General features: G+C 38.6%; 1 protein-coding gene across 6 annotated transcripts in view; it reads right to left on the bottom strand.

Annotated features, from left to right (window-relative positions):
* Nucleotides 1-22,141, bottom strand: part of ehbp1 (EH domain binding protein 1) — a 451,976-nt gene that overhangs the window by 217,920 nt on the left and 211,915 nt on the right. For all 6 annotated transcript variants that reach the window (XM_061966280.1, XM_061966296.1, XM_061966321.1 and 3 more), the window contains one exon: nucleotides 18,792-18,840. In XM_061966280.1, coding sequence (XP_061822264.1) covers nucleotides 18,792-18,840 — 49 coding nt within the window. The remainder of the gene's footprint in view (nucleotides 1-18,791; nucleotides 18,841-22,141) is intronic.

Raw genomic sequence — 22,141 nt, 5'->3', positions numbered from 1 at the left:
AATGTCCAAATACCATAAACGCATTCAAAATTACACTTATTTATATCCATTAGAGTGCATGATGGGAAATATGTAAAACACTCTCTCCACACATATCCATGTTTGGCGCATTTTAGCTGCTAGATTTTTCTGATTGATTACAAACTTTAAGGAAGTCGTCACAGAAGTAAACAAGGTAGGAGTTCAACTTTCACATATTCTTAATATCCAGTTATATTAATTATATATACATATTATTAATATAATATGTCCACACTATACATATATATATATATATATATATATATATATATATATATATATATATATATATATATATATATATATATATATATACATACAAATATATATATACACATACTGTATATATATATATACACATACATATATACATACATATGTATATATACATACATATGTATACATACATAAATATATATATATATATATACACATTAGGCCTGCGCGATATATCGATATGCGCGATATATCGCGGGTTTGTCTCTGTGCAATTTAGAAAATGACTATATCGTGATATTCCAGTATACGTTGTCACGCAGTTGCTTTTAGCTGCTGGCATTACACCACAGGCTCTCCTTGCTCTTTCCTGTGTCTCCTTCTCACAGACAGCAAGCGCAGCTTCTACATACGTCACATACTGTCACGTCATACGTCACATTCGTATACGCCCTCGCGCAGCAGAGAGGTAGCAGCATGGCTAACGTTAGCTGTGATGCTAGCGGTAATACGAGCAAAAGAAGGTGCAAATCTGGTAACAAATGAAGGAATAATTAATTCCCCCAAAAAACAGCACGGTGGCCATCGTCTGGCGGTGGTTTGGCTTCAAGTGGGAATATGTCGAACAGACAACCGTAATTTGTCAAGTGTGGGGCGAAAGCGTTGCTATAAAAAGTAGCATTACTGCTAATATGTAGCATCATTTGAAAAGTCACCTGCTAGAGAATGTACAGTGCTTACTCCGCACGTCAACATCTCCGTTCGGTGCCACACGCCCACACCATCAAAATGTTGAGGCAAACATTTCCAGATCAACACCGTATGAAAAAAACAGTGATTTTTTTAGTTGTGATTTCCTTCTCTGCATGAAAGTTTAAAATGAGCATATATTAATGCAGTATGAAGAAGAATGTTTTAATGTAGACACATAGAATCATCATACTGCTGTGATTATATGCATCAAGTGTTCATTCAAGGCTAAGGCAAAATATTGAGATATATATCGTGTATCGCGATATGGCCTTAAAATATCGCGATATTAAAAAAAGGCCATATCGCCCAGCCCTAATATACATACATGTATACACATACATAAATATATATATATATATATATATACACATACATGTATACACATACATATATATACATACATACATACATACATATACATACATACATACATACATACATACATACATACATACATACATACATACATACATATATATATATATATATATATATATATATATATATATATATATATATATATTACTAATGCGGCCCTCAAGTCAAAAAGTTTGGACACCCCTGGTTTAATATATTTTTGGCAACTGTAACACTACACACAGTTTGAGCAGTAACACTGTTTGAATATTTAATTAAGTGAATCTCTGGCGTACCACTAGTGGCACGTGTACCATAGTTTAAAAAACCCTGTGCTAAGCTATGTGAACAAATCATTCACATCTTAGCTTTGTGTTATAGGTGACAAAGAAAAAAGTGTAGTATTTACCTATACACTTCATTAATAATGAATTGTTGTTGCGTTTTTTTTTACATAATGCCGAGGTCCAATAAGAAACAATCAGCGGGCTAAAAATGGCACCTGAGCGGTACTTTGGACACACTTGTTTGAAGGGAAACCCTGTTATGTGTGCTTAAGACAGGGCTTCTTAGCAATAGCATATACATTGACACATACAGATAAGAGGTTACACTATGACTCTCCAATCAGATGTGTGCTTATTCTACTCTCATTCATTAAAAATGGTAATTTATGAATATTAATCATGAAATGCTGTTACTACATTAGATAAATGCTTACATCTCATGTGAATGATTTAGGGTGTTACCAAAGCGCATCCCTACAGTAGTTGTGACCCAAAAATGCAGGAGACGGGAGGACGATGTGCAGGTAAGACAAGTACTTTAATTATCACACAAGATGTACAGTAAGCAGTGCTGTACGGTGCGACAAATGCAACTAAAAATAGACCATGCGACTTAAAACAAAAAAAAAACCTGTCGCAAATGTGACAACATAATGCCTACGGTTTTTCACACACACAAGTGAATGCAACTCATACTTGGTCAACAGCCATACAGGTCACACTGAGGGTGGCCGTATAAACAACTTTAACACTGTTGCAAATATGCGCCACACTGTGAACCCACACCAAACAAGAATGACAAACACATTTCGGGAGAACATCCGCACCGTAACACAACGTAAACACAACAGAACAAATACCAAGAACCCCTTGCAGCACTAACTCTTCCGGGACGCTACAATACACACCCCCCGCTACCACCTACCCCTAGACCCCTCCCCCCTCAACCTCCTCATGCTCTCTCAGGGAGAGCATGTACCAAATTCCAAGCTGCTGTTTTGAGGCATGTTAAAAAAAAATAATGCACTTTGTGACTTCAATAATAAATATGGCAGTGCCATGTTGGCATTTTTTTCCATAACTTCAGTTGATTTATTTTGGAAAACCTTGTTACATTGTTTAATGCATCCAGCGGGGCATCACAACAAAATTAGGCATAATAATGTGTTAATTCCACGACTGTATATATCGGTATCGGTTGATATTGGAATCGGTAATTAAGAGTTGGACAATATCGGAATATCGGCAAAAAAGCCATTATCGGATATCTTTAATTTCAACTCAATCAGACCATTCAAGTTTTTTTGACCAGTTTCACAAAAATTCCCGCTTTTCCTGAAATTCCCATTGAAATCAATGGGACATTCTTCAAACTTCCACAATTCCCCCAATTTTCATCTGATTCAAACTGTTCCAATTTCAGAATATTAAGCCTGTTTGGGAATTGTGTGCTCTACTTCCACAATTCTAAAAAAAAATTCCAGGATTTCAGTTCAACTTCAGCATTGGAGCATTCACACGCACTTCCTTCAGGAATTGCATCATCTAGTTAAAGGGGAACATTATCACAATTTCAGAAGGGTTAAAACCATTACAAATCAGTTCCCAGTGGCTTATTTTATTTTTCGAAGTTTTTTTCAAAATGTTACCCATCACGCAATATCCCTAAAAAAAGCTTCAAAGTGCCTGATTTTAACCATCGTTATATACACCCGTCCATTTTCCTGTGACGTCACACAGTGATGCCAACACAAACAAACATGGCGCATAGAACAGCAAGCTATAGCGACATTAGCTCGGATTCAGACTCGGATTTCAGCGGCTTAAGCGATTCAACAGATTACGCATGTATTGAAACGGATGGTTGTAGTGTGGAGGCAGGTAGCGAAAACGAAATTGAAGAAGAAACTGAAGCTATTGAGCCATATCGGTTTGAACCGTATGCAAGCAAAACCGACGAAAACGACACGACAGCCAGCGACACGGGAGAAAGCGAGGACGAATTCGGCGATCGCCTTCTAACTAACGATTGGTATGTGTTTGTTTGGCATTAAAGGAAACTAACAACTATGAACTAGGTTTACAGCATATGAAATACATTTGGCAACAACATGCACTTTGAGAGTGCAGACAGCCCAGTTTTCATCAATTAATATATTCTGTAGACATACCCTCATCCGCTCTCTTTTCCTGAAAGCTGATCTGTCCAGTCCAGTTGGAAATGCATCTGCTTTGAGTGTCGCAGGATATCCACACATTCTTGCCATCTCTGTCGTAGCATAGGTTTCGTCGGTAAAGTATGCGGAACAAACGTCCAATTTCTTGCCACTTTCGCATCTTTGGGCCACTGGTGCAACTTCAATCCGTCCCTGTTCGTGTTGTTACACCCTCCGACAACACACCGACGAGGCATGATGTCTCCAAGGTACGGAAAACAGTCGAAAAAACGGAAAATAACAGAGCTGATTTGACTCGGTGTTTGTAATGTGTTTGAGAAAATGGCGGATTGCTTCCCGATGTGACGTCGCGTTGTGATGTCATCGCTCCGAGAGCGAATAATAGAAAGGCGTTTAATTCGCCAAAATTCACCCATTTAGAGTTCGGAAATCGGTTAAAAAAATATATGGTCTTTTTTCTGCAACATCAAGGTATATATTGACGCTTACATAGGTCAGGTGATAATGTTCCCATTTAACATTGCAGTTACCATAAGGCTTGGCAACTTTTGCTGCCCGGGGCCTAAAAAAAAGAATCCAAATAGGTTGATATTGTTGTAATTAGATGAATGAATTGGGTCAAAAAGAGTGAGAGGCTCCTCCAACATGGACGATATGAGCCTTTTCCACACAAAAACACTCCTCTACTTGCTCACTTTCCATTAACCCGGCGACAATGCTTCGGACTAAATGTCAGCGTTGCCTGCCCCGGGCCGCTGTTCCCCCCGCAGTGACTGACAGCTATCTATCGCTGTCAATCATCAGCGCCCCCCCCCTGCCGCTCCCCCTCCCCCTCCCCAGCCCAACCCCTCACAGCGTTTCGGTGCCACGCTATCAAGATGGCGCGCCAAATGACTTCTCCTTGGCCCCGTCGCCTTCTCGCTCTCACGCGCACACACAAGGTGCGCGGGTAGGAACGCTCTCCACATGAAAACTCCCGACAAATACAAAAGGTGACAGTCGCGCGGGCATATCCACAGATAACCAAGCATCTTTTTTCTTTTTTTTTTTTAACCCTCCTAAATATTTACGTGGCTGTTTCCCCCCCTTCCTCACCCCCAATATTGATTGTCCTTATCTGTCATAATTCAGCACAGTCTGAGCTCATTGCAATCACTCTTCACAGACTGTGAAAGGAGGAGGGGGAATGTCTATCAACCAGCCATGAAAGGAGCAGATAGGTGTGGTTCTTGCCGTGTTTCCATTTGGCCCGTGCATTCAATACATCCTAATAACACCGGCGCCTCTCTTTACCGCACTCAGCCACTCGTCTCCATTCAATCTTTAAAACATTTCATTCCAGTCATCGTCTTGGCTCTTTGTTCCCTTTTTGGCCCGCACCAAAGATCAGTCCGTTTGTTGGTCGCGAGGTGCGAGATGACGCAAAATACATACAAGCTTGGACACACCTTTTAATTTGCAGCAGTCAGCAAGCGTGTCCAAACCAAGGGGGCGCAAATTTTCCACCCGTTATTATGTGACAGGGTAAGAAGCACCAAATACACAATTTGTAGGTGTAAACATACACAATTAGCTCAAAAGGAAGCATAAAACATTAGCATGTTAACGTTAGCATGCTAATATAAGAGACGTTAGTATACATCCAAAATGACGGCAAGTATCAAAAACCATGATTTTTAAGTTAAAACATAAAAAAAAAAAAAATTAGGTGAAAACTTAGCATAAAACATTAGCATGGTAACGTTAGCATGCTAATATAAGAGACGTTAGTATACTTCTAAGATGACGGCAAGTATCAAAAACCTTGATTTTTAGGTTAAAACATACAAATTTAGCTATAAAGCTGGCATAAAACATTAGCATGTTAACGTTAGCATGCTAATACAACAGTCGTTAGTATACTTCCAAGATGATGGCGAGTATCAAAAACCATGATTTTTAAGTTAAAACATAAAAAAATTAGGTGAAAACTTAGCATAAAACATTAGCATGGTAACATTAGCATGCTAATATAAGAGACGTTAGTATACTTCTAAGATGACGGCAAGTATCAAAAACCTTGATTTTTAGGTTAAAACATACAAATTTAGCTATAAAGCTAGCATTAAACATTAGCACATTAACATTAGCATGCTAATATAAGAGTCGTTAGTATACTTCCAAGATGACGGCGAGTATCAAAAACCATGATTTTTAAGTTAAAACATAAAAAAAAAAAAATTAGGTGAAAACTTAGCATAAAACATTAGCATGGTAACGTTAGCATGCTAATATAAGAGACGTTAGTATACTTCTAAGATGACGGCAAGTATCAAAAACCTTGATTTTTAGGTTAAAACATACAAATTTAGGTATAAAGCTAGCATAAAACATTAGCATGTTAAAGTTAGCATGCTAATATAACAGTCGTTAGTATACTTCCAAGATGACGGCGAGTATCAAAAACCATGATTTTTAAGTTAAAACATAAAAAAATTAGGTGAAAACTTAGCATAAAACATTAGCATGTTAACGTTAGCATGCTAATATAAGAGACGTTAGTATACTTCCAAGATGACGGCAAGTATCAAAAACCTTGATTTTTAGGTAAAACATACAAATTTAGCTATAAAGCTAGCATAAAACATTAGCACGTTCACGTTAGCATGCTAATATAAGAGTTGTTAGTATACTTCCAAAATGACGGCGAGTATCAAAAACCATGATTTTTAAGTTAAAACATAAAAAATAAAAAATTAGGTGAAAACTTAGCATAAAACATTAGCATGGCAACGTTAGCATGCTAATATAAGAGACGTTAGTATACTTCTAAGATGACGGCAAGTATCAAAAACCTTGATTTTTAGGTTAAAACATACAAATTTAGCTATAAAGCTAGCATAAAACATTAGCATGTTAAAGTTAGCATGCTAATATAACAGTCGTTAGTATACTTCCAAGATGACGGCGAGTATCAAAAACCATGATTTTTAAGTTAAAACATAAAAAAATTAGGTGAAAACTTAGCATAAAACATTAGCATGTTAACGTTAGCATGCTAATATAAGAGACGTTAGTATACTTCCAAGATGACGGCAAGTATCAAAAACCTTGATTTTTAGGTAAAACATACAAATTTAGCTATAAAGCTAGCATAAAACATTAGCACGTTCACGTTAGCATGCTAATATAAGAGTTGTTAGTATACTTCCAAGATGACGGCGAGTATCAAAAACCATGATTTTTAAGTTAAAACATAAAAAAAAAAAAAATTAGGTGAAAACTTAGCATAAAACATTAGCATGGTAACGTTAGCATGCTAATACAAGAGACGTTAGTATACTTCTAAGATGACGGCAAGTATCAAAAACCTTGATTTTTAGGTTAAAACATACAAATTTAGCTATAAAGCTAGCATAAAACATTAGCATGTTAAAGTTAGCATGCTAATATAACAGTCGTTAGTATACTTCCAAGATGACGGCGAGTATCAAAAACCATGATTTTTAAGTTAAAACATAAAAAAATTAGGTGAAAACTTAGCATAAAACATTAGCATGTTAACGTTAGCATGCTAATATAAGAGACGTTAGTATACTTCCAAGATGACGGCAAGTATCAAAAACCTTGATTTTTAGGTTAAAACATACAAATTTAGCTAAAAAGCTAGCATAAAACATTAGCACGTTAACATTAGCATGCTAATATAAATGCTTTAAAATATAATATCGGAAATTATCAGTATCGGTTTCAAAATTATCGGTATCTGTTTCAAAAAGTAAAATGTATGACCTTTTAAAACGCCGCTGTACGGAGTGGTACACGGACGTAGGGAGAAGTACAGAGCGCCAATAAACCTTAAAGGCACTGCCTTTGCGTGCCGGCCCAATCACATAATATCTACGGCTTTTCACACACACAAGTGAATGCCATCCATACTTGGTCAACAGCCATACAGGTCACACTGAGGGTGGCCGTATAAACAACTTTAACACTGTTACAAATATGCGCCACACTGTGAACCCACACCAAACAAGAATGACAAACACATTTCGGGAGAACATCCGCACCGTAGCACAACATAAACACAACAGAACAAATACCCAGAACCCCTTGCAGCACTAACTCTTCCGGGACGCTACAATATACACCCCCCCGCTACCCTCTACACTCTCCCACCTCAACCCCGCTCCCCCCAACCCTGCCCACCTCAACCTCCTCATGCTCTCTCAGGGAGAGCATGTCCCAAATTCCAAGCTGCTGTTTTGAGGCATGTTAAAAAAAAAAAAGCACTTTGTGACTTCAATAATAAATATGGCAGTGCCATGTTGGCACTTTTTTCCATAACTTGAGTTGATTTATTTTGGAAAACCTTGTTACATTGTTTAATGCATCCAGCGGGGCATCACAACAAAATTAGGCATAATAATGTGTTAATTCCACGACTGTATATATCGGTTGATATCAGAATCGGTAATTAAGAGTTGGACAATATCGGAATATTGGAAATCGGCAAAAAAGCCATTATTGGACATCAAACTTTTATTATTGTTTGAAAATTGCTCCCGAGCAGGACTCTGGGCGTCTCTCAGCAGGACAAGCCATAACGGCCAGGATTATTCCGGAGAGGAGAAAAAAAAAAAGCACATCGTTGGTGATGACACCAAGATGGAAGCAATGGAAAGGTCATTTTTGGAGGACCGCCTTGAGAAAAAGGACAGATCTGGTGCTGGCGGGGAGAATTCAGCGTGAAGAACATCTCACTATCTGAGGTTGGCACAAATGAACACAATCTGACGGCAGATATCTAACTGTGTGAGGAACATCTCACAATGTTCCAGCAGCAGCAGGCCATTCTCCTGCTATCACCTTCTACCGCATATTCCCACATTACCTATATGTGGGGGGGGGGGGGGGGGGGGGGGGGGGCAGGTAGCAGATATGCGCCTGGCTCCCTGGCTGTGGTTATTGTCAACAGGGTAGCATTCATGCCTAACAGGGCCACCAGAGGTTATCGCTGAGCCAGAGTGTGTACGAGGAGAGGAAATCAAGCTGCAGGAGGAAGCCAAGGCGTATCGCTCTCTGTAGCCCTCGGGGCCGCAGAGGGGACGGCGGTGTGCGCGGTAGCGGCGAGGCAAGTGTGCATTTGGGGGAGTGGGGGGGGTGGGGTGGGGGGGTGGGGGGGGGGGGTGATTGTACACGCAAAAGAGCCGAAGGGAAGGCGGCGACGCCAGCGAGCCTGCGCCGAAAACTGTGAATGTGCAGATATGGCGAGGAGGAAAATACAGCTGTGTGTACTCTCTCCGAGGAGAACCGGGCAGACCTTTTTTAACTCCAAAATAGTCAATGTACCGTAACTAAAAAATACTGTGGACCTTCCAAATTCCTGCAATTCTGCAAATTTAGAGCCAAAAAAAAGTTTTATTTGTGGGAAAACCAGAAAATTAATGTATTTTCTATCCCAAAAGGCTCATGACCGAAAGGACAAGATCACAAGTACAAGCGGCCGAAATGAGTTTCCTCCGCCGGGTGGCGGGGCTCTACCTCATACTTGCCAACACTCCCGAATTTTCCGGGAGACTCCCAAAATTCAGCGCCTCTCCCGAAAACTTCCCGGGACAAATATTCTCCCGAAAATCTCCCGATTTTCAGCCGGAGCTGGAGGCCACGCCCCCTCCAGCTCCATGCGACCTGAGTGAGGACAGCCTTTTTTCATGACGGGAGGACAACAGTGTGACAAGAACTAAATCATCCAGACTACAGATAAATTGTATTATGTTTATCTTACCTAAAAATAAATATATATATTAATTTAAAAAAAAAAAAAAGTTTTTACTATATTTAGCTAAAAACATCAAAATTAATTATATTTTTATTTGTATTTTTTCTGACTCCTTATTACACTCAGCCATAGAATTATACATTAAAATAAACATATTTGAAATAATTAATTTTAAATGATCATAATAATTCATTTAAAATGACCATATTTAATTATTAAAATAATTGCTTGTTTATCAACAACTTTAACATTTTATTCATTACATTTTAAAGCTCTCAGAAGCCAAGTTATGTTATATTCCTTAATATTTATTTATGCAAGTTTGAAGTATCAATTATCTAAACAGTTTTGTTTGCATATTTTCAGGATGTATATATATATATATATATATATATATATATATATATATATATATATATATATATATATGAATTACTTGACTTGGTGAATTCTAGCTGTCAATATACTCCTCCCCTCTTAACCACCCCCCACCTCCCGAAATTGGAGGTCTCAAGGTTGGCAAGTATGCTCTACCTTAGAGATAGGGTGAGAAGCTCTGTCATCCGGGAGGAGCCAGATGAGGTGGTTTGGGCATCTGGTCAGGATTAGGGATGTCCCGATCCGATATTTGGATCGGATCGGCCGCCGATATTTGCCAAAAAATGCGTATCGGCAAGGCATGTGAAAATGCCGATCCAGATCCAGTTTAAAAAAAAACTCCGGTCCGTGTTTTCCAACGCACAGATTCAAATAATACATTCCACTTTTCTGCTGCTCCATATTTCCGTTCAGCATTTTCCAGCACACCTTCAACACATCCACAGGTCTATGGATTCTCACGCAGTTGCTTTTAGCTGCTGGCATTGCACTACAGGCTCTTCCCACTCCTTCTGTCTCCTTCTCACAGACAGCAAGCGCACCTTCTTACACACGTCACATGTCACATACGTATACGTCCTCTCCAAGCAGAGAGGTAGCAGCATGGCTAACGTTATTAGCTGTGATGCTAGCGCAGCCGCTAAGGTGCGCGCCTGCTCTGCGCATGGCAAATCTATGCCACGCACAAAATCTAATAAAAAAATAAGCGCATAACAATTTTCGACACACGGACACGACAGAGAAAACAGTTTTCGTCATCATTGTTCAAATATTGTGACGTCTGTCGAGACGCTTATCTCCATTCGGTGCCACACGTCCACACCATCAAAATGCCGAGGCAAAAATTTCCACATCAACACAGTATGAAAAAATTAGTGATTTTTTTTTTGTTGTGATTTCCTTCTCTGCATGAAAGTTTAAAAGTAGCATATATTAATGCAGTATGAAGAAGAATGTTTTAATGTAGACATGCAAGCCTTGAAAGAACATTTTGAAAATCAAGACTACATTTCCTGCAAATGGGTGCATTTCTACCCTATATTTTAACTTTAGATTTATTCTCATATCAAACTCTTTTGGCTGTCTTTTTGACACTTATATCAGGCGCCCCCCTCCACACCCTGGATTATAAATAATTCAATGTGATTATCTTGTGTGATGACTGTATTATGATGATAGTATATATCTGATAGTATATATCTGTATCATGAATCAATTTAAGTGGACCCCGACTTAAACAAGTTGAAAAACTTATTGGGGTGTTACCATTTAGTGGTCAATTGTACGGAATATGTACTTCACTGTGCAACGTACTAATAAAAGTCTCAATCAATCAATCAAAACACATAGAATCATCATACTGCTGTGATTATATGCATCAAGTGTTCATTCAAGGCTAAGGCAAAATATCGAGATATATATCGTGTATCGCAATATGGCCTTAAAATATCGCAATATTAAAAAAAGGCCATATCGCCCAGCCCTAGTTCAATGATGCCATTTCTGTTTGTCATGTATAATTTTGTCTATTTTGTGTTTATCCTTGAATAAACAGGTCAGTTTCTTGTTACCAACCATTGTGTATTATTCAAACTCCCCTAATTCAGCTGGCTAGTTGTTATCAAGAGTACTAAAACCCGTGGTTGGGGGGGGCGTGGTTAAGAGGGGGGAGTATATTGACAGCTAGAATTCACCAAGTCAAGTATTTCATATATATATATATATATATATATATATATATATATATATATCTACATCCTGAAAATATGCATGCAAACAAAACTGTGTTTAGATAATTGATACTTCAAACTTGCATAAATAAATATTAAGGAATAAGGGAATAAGCGGTAGGAAATGGATGGATGGATGGATGGAATATAACATAACTTGGCTTCTGAGAGCTTCAAAATGTAATGAATAAAATGTTAAAGTTGTTGATAAACAAGCAATTATTTTAATAATTAAATATGGTCATTTCAAATGAATTATTGTGATCATTTAAAATTAATTATTTCAAATATGTTTATTTTAATGTATAATTCTATGGCTGAGTGTAATAAGGAGTCAGAAAAAATACAAATAAAAATATAATTAATTTTGATATTTTTAGCAAAATATAGTAAAAAAAATGTTGTTGTTTTTTTAAATTAATATATATATTTATTTTTAGGTAAGATAAACATAATAATACAATTTATCTGTAGTCTGGATGATTTAGTTCTTGTCACCCTGTTGTCCTCCCGTCATGAAAAAAGGCTGTCCTCACTCAGGTCCGCATGGAGCTGGAGGGGGCGTGGCCTCCAGCTCCGGCTGAAAATCGGGAGATTTTCGGGAGAATATTTGTCCCGGGAGGTTTTCGGGAGAGGCGCTGAATTTCAGGAGTCTCCCGGAAAATTCGGGAGGGTTGGCAAGTATGTATACAGTACAGGCCAAAAGTTTGGACACACCTTCTCCTCACTCAATGCGTTTTCTTTATTTTCATGACTATTTACATTGTAGATTGTCACTGAAGGCATCAAAACTATGAAAGAACACATGTGGAGTTATGTACTTAATAAAAAAAGGTGAAATAACTGAAAATGTTAAGTTAAAGTACCAATGATTGTCACAAACACACTAGGTGTGGTGAAATGTGTCCTCTGCATTTGACCCATCCTCTTGTTCACCCCCTGGGAGGTGAGGGGAGCAGTGAGCAGCAGCTGTGACCGCGCCCGGGAATCATTTTTGGTGATTTAACCCCCAATTCCAACCCTTGATACTGAGTGCCAAGCAGGGAGGTAGTGGGTCCCATTTTTATAGTCTTTGGTATGACTCGGCCGGGGTCTGAACTCATGACCTACCGATCTCAGGGCGGACACTCTAACCACTAGGCTACTGAGTAGGTGTAAAATAAGTAAAATAGGTATGTGGGGAGGCGGGGTCGGCGGACCGCCAGCGAGGCGTGCTCCGCAAGGGGTAAAAGGACGGCAGCTGAGAACGACGGGTAAGAAGGAGGTGGAGAGCCAGCAGCGACGCATGCAGCGAGAGACGGAGAAAGAAGCCAGAGCCAGAGAGAGGTGGTGTTAGAATAATTATGTATATATTATCATCATAACTTTATGCTTAAGGGCCATACTATAAAGTATTGTCAATTTGTGCAGAGCTAGCAATCCGAAAGATTGCTAGCGTCTTTATCAGTGTTGTGTCCGGACTCGGCCTGCTGGCAGCCAAGGCCGAATATTTGGTTCCAAGACCAGACAAAGCAGAGACTGGGCGATATCACCAAGTGTCAACATATTTGCATTTTTGTATGGTCATGTGTTTGTGTCTAACTGGAGTTGTCGAGATTACCCCCTTCCCTCAGTCACCGTGATGTAATAGGGCCATTTCCTAATAAATGGAGGAGGCGCACGGGCTTTTCTTTAGAACGTAGTTTGGATCTGGAACTCGAGTACAGCCCAAAACACGTGTCTCCTCATGAGCTAAATTGAACTCTGTCTCTGATTGATTCCTTGCTTCTTGTCTGATTAATAGATGTCAACAGTGTTTGCACCTGACAGGTGACAGGGCGCTGAGCGAGAGCGCAAGAGAGCCCGAGGAAGACGACGGCGCGTGCAGCTGAAAAGCGGACAGGAGAGCGAGCAGGGGAAGAGGACGGAGCTGAAAAGCGACACGACCTGAGACTGAGAGGTATATTTGCAAAAATAATAAAGACGGAAGGCAGCAATGTGTATGCGTCAATGATCACAATTCACCCTGTGTGACCATAAATTATGGGGTTCCCCAGGGATCCATCTTGGGGCCTCTCCTTTTTATCCTATACATAAATGATTTTGTAAACTCCTCCGAAACTTTTCATAAAATAATTTTTGCTGACGATACAAATTTGTTTACCTCACACAGGAGTCTACACGATCTACAAGTAACTGTCAATTCAGAGCTTGTGAAAGTAGATTCCTGGTTCAAATGCAATAAGCTCTCACTTAATGTAAATATAACAAATTTTATTCTATTTCGTTCTAATAAAAACCGGACAAATATTGAGCACTGCCATATCAACATCAATGGGCAGGAAATACAGAGAGTGTACTCCACAAAATTCCTGGGGGTCATCATTGACGAATACCTCAATTTCAAATGTCACATTAGCCATCTGTTAAACAAATTATCCAAATATGTTGGCCTGTTCTTTCACCTTCGTCATTATCTTCCTCTTTATGCTCTACTCACCCTATATAAAACTCTCTTTGAACCACATCTAAACTACTGTAATGTCATCTGGTGTAAGAACCTTTCCTTCCTACCTCCACAAATTAGAATCCATGCAAAAGAAAATTATACGGGCCCTGTCATGGTCCAAGTTTAATGCCCCCACTTGACATCTATTCCATAATTATCATCTCTTAAGACTGACAGAGTTCAATATTTATCAAAATGCTTGTTTAACCTATCAAGTCATTTACAGGCTGAATCTTAGGCTCTGTAGCTTGGTTCCTATCTACCATCCCCAGCATGCCCACAACACTCGTAACTTAGATCTGATATCAGGGAAACATCGTTTACTGGATTGTACCGCTCGAAGTGTTGTATGCAGGGGACCAAAGATTTGGAACCGGCTTAATGAGAGCCTCAAGATGCTGTATCCATTCTCCAACTTCAAAAATAAACTGAAAACTTACCTATTAACCACCTATATTTAATGCCTCATGTGGGGTAGACTACTGTTGGGTTTTGCATGGTTGAATGAATGTATGTATGTATGTGTATGCTTGCTTTAGTACTATTATCTTGTGTTAATCATATAGCGTTGTTTTTTGTTGTTGTGCTTGCTACCATGTTTCATCATTCCATGTATATACTATCCTCTGGACCCCCTGTCAAAAGCTTCTTCTAGCTTATTTGGGGGACCCTTTCACGTACCAACATCTTTAAATGATGATATTTCACTACTATTGTAATTGTTATATGGTATTGTGAATAAACTTGAAAGAAAAAAAAAGAGAAAAAAAAAAAAAAAGGCTACACCTGCTCAGCACAATGTCCTTTCTTGATGGTCCTGCGAACCCGGACGACAGGCAGAGTCGTTCACAAGGTAATAATAAATAAGTAAAATGTGTTTTATATTCTTCAAAATAGCCACCCTTTGCTCTGATTACTGCTTTGCACACTCTTGGCATTCTCTCGATGAGCTTCACAAGGTAGTCACCTGAAATGGTTTTCACTTCACAGGTGTGCCTGAAGCTCATCGAGAGAATGCCAAGAGTGTGCAATGTGCAATGTTTTCAGTTATTTCACCTTTTTGTGTTAAGTACATAACTCCACATGTGTTCATTCATAGTTTTGATGCCTTCAGTGACAATCTACAATAGGGATGTCCGATAATGGCTTTTTGCCGATACCGATATCAACTGATATATACAGTCGTGGAATTAACACATTATTATGCCTAATTTGGACAACCAGGTTGGTGAACATAAGGTACTTTTAAAAAAATAAAATAAAATAAGATAAATAAATTAAAAACATTTTCTTGAATAAAAAAGAAAGTAAAACAATATAAAAACAGTTACATAGAAACTAGTAATGAATGAAAATGAGTAAAATTAACTGTTAAAGGTTAGTACTATTAGTGGACCAGCAGCACGCACAATCATGTGTGCTTACGGACTGTATCCCTTGCAGACTGTATTGATATATATTGATATATAATGTAGGAACCAGAATATTAATAACAGAAAGAAACAACCCTTTTGTGTGAATGAGTGTAAACGGGGGAGGGAGGTTTTTTGGGTTGGTGCAGTAATTGTAAGTGTATCTTGTGTTTTTAATGTTGATTTAATAAAAAAACAAACAAAAAAAACAGAAAACAATACCGATAAAAAAAAAACGATACCGATAATTTCCGATATTACATATATCGGCAGGCCGATATTATCGGACATCTCTAATCTACAACAATAGTCGTGAAAATAAAGAAAACGCATTGAATGAAAAGGTGTGTCCAAACTTTTGGCCTTGTACTATACATGATGTAAGTACCGTATTTTTCGGAGTATAAGTCGCACCGGAGTATAAGTCGCACCTGCTGATAATGCATAATAAAGAAGGAAAAAAACATATATAAGTCGCACTGGAGCCCGGCCAAACTATGAAAAAAACTGCGACTTATAGTCCGAAAAATACGGTATATATGCAAGTAGTAACATTTATAATAACATTTAATATTTACTCATTTTGATCATTAATTTAAAAAATGTTTCCTTTTTCTCCATCACTGATTATTACTCACTGCAGACTTTATGAGAGCCAACAAACATAATACAACAACACTTACTGTACAAGGTTTGCTGTCATTAGGATGCCGACTGCTCGGATTTTCATATATTCCCATTTAGATGAAAAAGACTCATAATCCTCGCAAAGAAACAGGGTCGGGGGACGGACAAGTGTTTTTTGTGCCGTCCTCACCAGTTAGAGTTCCGAAACAGCTGTCAAAGTTTCCCAATTTTTTCACATTATAATCTCACCCATTTACTTGCACACATGATTTACAATAAACTTGCAGGGAGCAGGGAAGCGAGGAAGCAGCAAACCACTCGATGATGTAAACATAGGGACACTTGGAAGTGATCACAGTGCTGCTTTAAAATAGTTTGTCTGCATTAGCGTTTATAATAATACTATCACTAATACTTGGTTAATATTCAAGTCACCAAATGTAAATTGAGTATTGCTGGCGCTTTTTGAATGGTTATTTATTGGATTTTATTTGCGGAATAGTGGAGCTCCCATTGGCTGCGCTGGAAGCTGACTTTTATTCTAAGCGACAATGCTCACTTCCTGTTGACGCAGCAGCAGCCGCGCCTCCAAAGATGGCGCGTGCGCAACAGCGGAAAACAACACACCGACTCTTGAGTTGTTGCCCTCCTAGTAAACTGACAACATTTGAAGTCTGGACATATTTTGGATTGGTAAAGCATGCCCATCACTAGAAAATGCAGCGGAAAAAGTCCCCCGCGAAGGGAGGCAACACTTCAACATGTTGAGCCAACTCCGGAACCAGCTGTCACAACTACACGTCGAGTGCAAGGTACGTCAACACACAATCACACACCATTTAAGTGTCTTTGCGTGTGTTTAGTGAAAACTATTTGCCGTCAGCAAATAAAATTCCCCAAATTAGCCGCACCGTTTTAAGCGTAGGAAAAAAAGTAGCGGCTTATAGTCCGGAATTTATGGTAAATCACCTAATAGGGGTGTGAATCTTTGGACACCTAACGATTCAATCCGATTCTGATTCCTGGAGTGACGATTCGATTCAGAATCGATTTAACTCGATTCATTTGAAACAGATTCTCGTAATGGATTGTTTGTAGATATGTCCAACAATGGCTTTTTTGCCGAAATCCGATATTGTCCAACTCTTAATTACCGATTCCAATATCAACCGATACCGATACATACAGTTGTGGAATTAACACATTATTATGCCTAATTTTGTTGTGATGCCCCGCTGGATGCATTAAACAATGTAACAAGGTTTTCCAAAATAAATCAACTCAAATTATGGGAAAAAATGCCAACATGGCACTGCCATATTTATTATTGAAGTCACAAAGTGCATTATTTTTTTTAAACATGCCTCAAAACAGCAGCTTGGAATTTAGAGATCATGAAGAAGTTGAGGTGGGCGGGGTTGAATTGGGGGGTTGGGGGTAGCGGGGGGTGTATATTGTAGCGTCCCGGAAGAGTTAGTGCTGCAAGGGGTTCTGGGTATTTGTTCTGTTGTGTTTATGTTGTGTTACGGTGCGGATGTTCTCCCGAAATGTGTGTCATTCTTGTTTGGTGTGGGTTCACAGTGTGGCGCATATTTGTAACAGTGTTAAAGTTGTTTATACGGCCACCCTCAGTGTGACCTGTATGGCTGTTGACCAAGTATGCTTTGCATTCACTTGTGTGAGTGAAAAGCCGTAGATATTATGTGATTGGTCCGGCACGCAAGGGCAGTGCCTTTAAGGTTTATTGGCGCTCTGTACTTCTCCCTACGTCCGTGTACCACTCCGTACAGCGGCGTTTTAAAAAGTCAAAAATTTTACTTTTTTAAACCGATACTGATAATTTCCGATATTACATTTTAAAGCATCTCTAATTGTTTGTATAATAATTATAATGAATCTAAAAAAATAATTTAAAAAAAAAAAGGTTACAGGTTAGTAACTTCATCCTGGTTGCATGGAGATGGCCTAAAAATGTGTTATACGAATTTAATCTTACAAAAAAAAAAGTTTATAAAATTGATTTAGTATCGGAAAGAATGAGAATCACAATTCGGACGTGAATCGAATCGATGCGAAAAAAGCAAAGTGTACATGACTTTGTAGCCGCCATCTTTGGCGCTCCCGTTTGAGCGTGCCCTTGTGTGTAGAAAAAGGCCGTGTGGATTACAGCTGGTACACGCTAATTACCGACCAAATAACAAACCCGCTCTTTTATAAACACACACAACTCATCAACACACACCGGAGGGGGCTGCTGTGTAAGCTCTCGGCAGGCGGCCGCGTTAAGAGACCATCTCACCTCTGCCAGGTGACCACACACGGCCACATCCATTTCGAGCAGCGGGGGGTGGCGGCGCTAATGAAAACGACCATCATATTCTTCAACACACACACACGCACACGCACACACACACACACACACACACACACACACACACACACACACACACACACACACACACACACACACACACACACACACACTCGTACTATTTAGGGATTAATCTGGAAATAAGGCCAATTGCGGCAGCGGACGGGAGGGGAGCTAAGTGATGTGAAGGGCTCAGCGGTGGCTGCCTCTTACCTTTTTGTTGTTTTCTTTAATATCCTGAGGATTGAGCGACTTGTAGTCTCTGGTAGAACAGTGGGGGGGTCACAGAGAGAGAGAGAGAGAGAGAGAGTGTGTGTTTAAGTATGCATCACATGTCATGGCAATGTAACATGCAATTTCCGAGCAGCGTAATCAAGAGGGCTAATAGAGTGGAAAAATATGTAAAAATAACACACAGTCGACTGACACATTTGCACAAGCCTAAAAGTGAACATTTTGCAATATTCCTCGCAAAGTGTGCACCGTGATTAGACGGAGACGGATTTCGAGCAGGGTTTTTATTGGTCCGCGCCATGTTCTACTGATAAAATTCACACAAAAAGCACAGCTAGCAATCTGCCAAATCAAGGGCAAAGTGGTGGACTTGACGAGCATATTACCGTATAACGTTGATGATGAACATGTACACGTTATAGTTACGTACATTTGCTTTCTAAGTATGTTAAGTGCCGGAAAAAAATAGTAAAGGAAAATAATAATCATTTAAAGCTGGGGCTTTTACCTTTTTTGACTTTTCCACTCAAATATTTATACTGAATTAGTCATCTTACTCTTGATTTTAATCGTATTCAATAAATATATCGAAGCTACTTACAGTTTAACAGGATAAACCTTGTCAAATTATATGAAAGCATGTGTTAATTACAAATATTATTGTCAAGGCTTAGGTCAGGCTGATTACAAAAGTAAATATTAATCAATTACACTGCAAGGGACTCAAAAAAACGGATGAAAAATAAATGTATATACAATTACGCAGTGCTAAAATAAATAAATTCCAACTTAATTAATAACAAATATGTTTTTTTTAACTAAACTGTCAATAAAATTCAAATGCAAATAAAAATACAAGCTTCACCATTTTAGGCATATTTTTTGCGCTTAAACTTTTCTATGGCTTTAGCCCCAGACTTCTTCTCTTTGTTTGATATTGTCTTTACTGCCACAAGTGACGGCCCTCTGTTAGTTAAGAAACACTGATTTAAAGAGACTTCCTTCGTTTCTTAACCATTGTTGGGCCGCCTAAATGTATCTGCTTCTCAGTTGTGGTCCGTTCGGGTAGCACTGGTACTCAGTTGTAATACACTTTTCCACCACTTATGGTATGATAGTTTATTTGAGAATCATATATACTTTTATTATTATTAAGTTACTAAGAATTTATTTTAGCACTGCGTAATTGTATGTACATTAATTTTTCATCACTTTTTATGAGACCCTTCTTTTGCAGTGCATTTGATTAGTATTCATTTTTGTAAACAGCCTGACCTAAGCTTTAATAATAATATTTGTGATTAACACATGCATTGATGTCTTTTGACAAGGTTTAAACTGTAAGTAGCTTAGCTATAATTATTGAATATGATTAAAATCAAAAGTTAGATTACTAATTCAGTGTTAATATATACGTGGACCATGGGGCCCTCTATTGTGGACAAGGTGGAACCCCTGATCAAAACCACAAAGTTGTTTTTTTCTTAATATTTATTTAATTTAAACATATTGACCCACATAGGATTTATTTTAGTGTGTAAATGTGAAGAATACCAGCCCTTAATATTTTGATATTGTCCCAAAAAAATGCAGAAAGGCCTATATGATATTTTGTAAAAAAATAAATAAAAAGCCAAAGTCATCTCAATAAGTTATATGTATACCAGACTATAAGCCGCTACTTTTTTCCTACACTTTGAGCCCTGCGATTTATAAGACAGAATGTCTAATTTATAGATTTTTCTTCCCTGGTGGCTATAATAACAATACATTTTATTTTTTTGTTTTAAAAACAGGTGTGCTATGGCGCCATCTTTTGGACAAATTCACTTCCTGCGGGTGCTGCAATGTCCTTCTATTCACCAGCAGTGCTTTTTTTTTTCCCCAACCAAAGTGTCATTTAGGCCTCGAGCTGACCATAGCGTTTCTACTAGTATGGACTCTTCATACATCACTCCAAGCAACATTTGTGAGTTTTACAATATAACAAACTGTTTATACTTACTAAACCATCCCATGTGTGATGTCTGTAGGAGTGTTTTCATGCATATTTGTACACGCTATCGTAATGTAATGACGCTAGCGTTGTTAACATTAGCTAATATGCTCACATGTTTAAGGGTGTCTGTATTAGTAATAATACCATACAATGGCATTCTTTTTGTATTGTTTCGGTTTCGTGAATTCACCAAAACGTCACCGTGGAGTTATAGAGTCTGTTTAGCTGATTGGAGAGCTGGCTTCCACAGTTAGTGGGTCCATGACGATGACTTCTGTTTTGTTTGATCAGCCGTTTTACTGCCGTGTTACAGACACCGTTTGGAAACAATTAAGGTGTGTAAATAAAAATTTACAGAATATTACTCTGTAAATAACTCATTTCGCAACGTATATATCTGCTAAAATGGAAAAATATTTTTTTCTTCTAAAATTTAGTGGGTGCAGCTTATATCTCAGTGCGCTCTAAAGTCCGTAGAACATAGTATTTAAATAACTGAGCTCAGTGGCCTAGTGGTTAGAGTGTCCATCGCCCTGAGATCGGTAGGTCGTGAGTTCAAACCCCGGCCGAGTCATACCAAAGATTATAAAAATGGGACCCATTTCCTCCCTGCGTGGCACTCAGCATCAATGGTTGGAATTTGGGGTTAAATCACCAAAATGATTCCTGAGCGCGGCCACCGCTGCTGCTCACTGCTCCCCTCACCTCCCAGGGGGTGGATCAAATGCAGAAAGTAATTTCACCACACCTAGTGTGTGTGTGAATATCAGTGGTAATTAATTAAATACAGTCTGCTTTTTCATTAAATTTTCCTTACATTTTCGCCTTTCTGCTCTTTATGCCCACATGTTGTATTTTTTAAACATTTTTAATTGTGTTTTTAAGAATGTGCCCTGCACTTTGGACAGGTCTGGCTTAAAGATTTAAAAACATCTTACAACATACAGGGAGGTCAGTAAAAAGCTATGAATGTGTTTTTAATAGAGATGTCCGATAATGGCTTTTTTTGCCGATATCCGATATTGTCCAACTCTTAATTACCGATTCCGATATCAACCGATACCGATATATACAGTCGTGGAATTAACACATTATTACGCCTAATTTTGTTGCGACGCCCCGCTGGATGCATTAAACAATGTAACAAGGTTTTCCAAAATAAATCAACTCAAGTTATGGGAAAAAAAATGCCAACATGGCACTGCCATATTTATTATTGAAGTCACAAAGTGCATTATTTTTTTAAACATGCCTCAAAACAGCAGCTTGGAATTTGGGAGAGCATGAGGAGGTTGAGGTGGGCGGGGTTGAGTTGGGAGAGTGGGGGGGG

Source organism: Nerophis lumbriciformis, linkage group LG02, assembly GCF_033978685.3.
Source record: "Nerophis lumbriciformis linkage group LG02, RoL_Nlum_v2.1, whole genome shotgun sequence".
Lineage (NCBI taxonomy): Eukaryota > Metazoa > Chordata > Actinopteri > Syngnathiformes > Syngnathidae > Nerophis > Nerophis lumbriciformis.
This window is presented reverse-complemented; position numbering and strand designations above follow the sequence as displayed.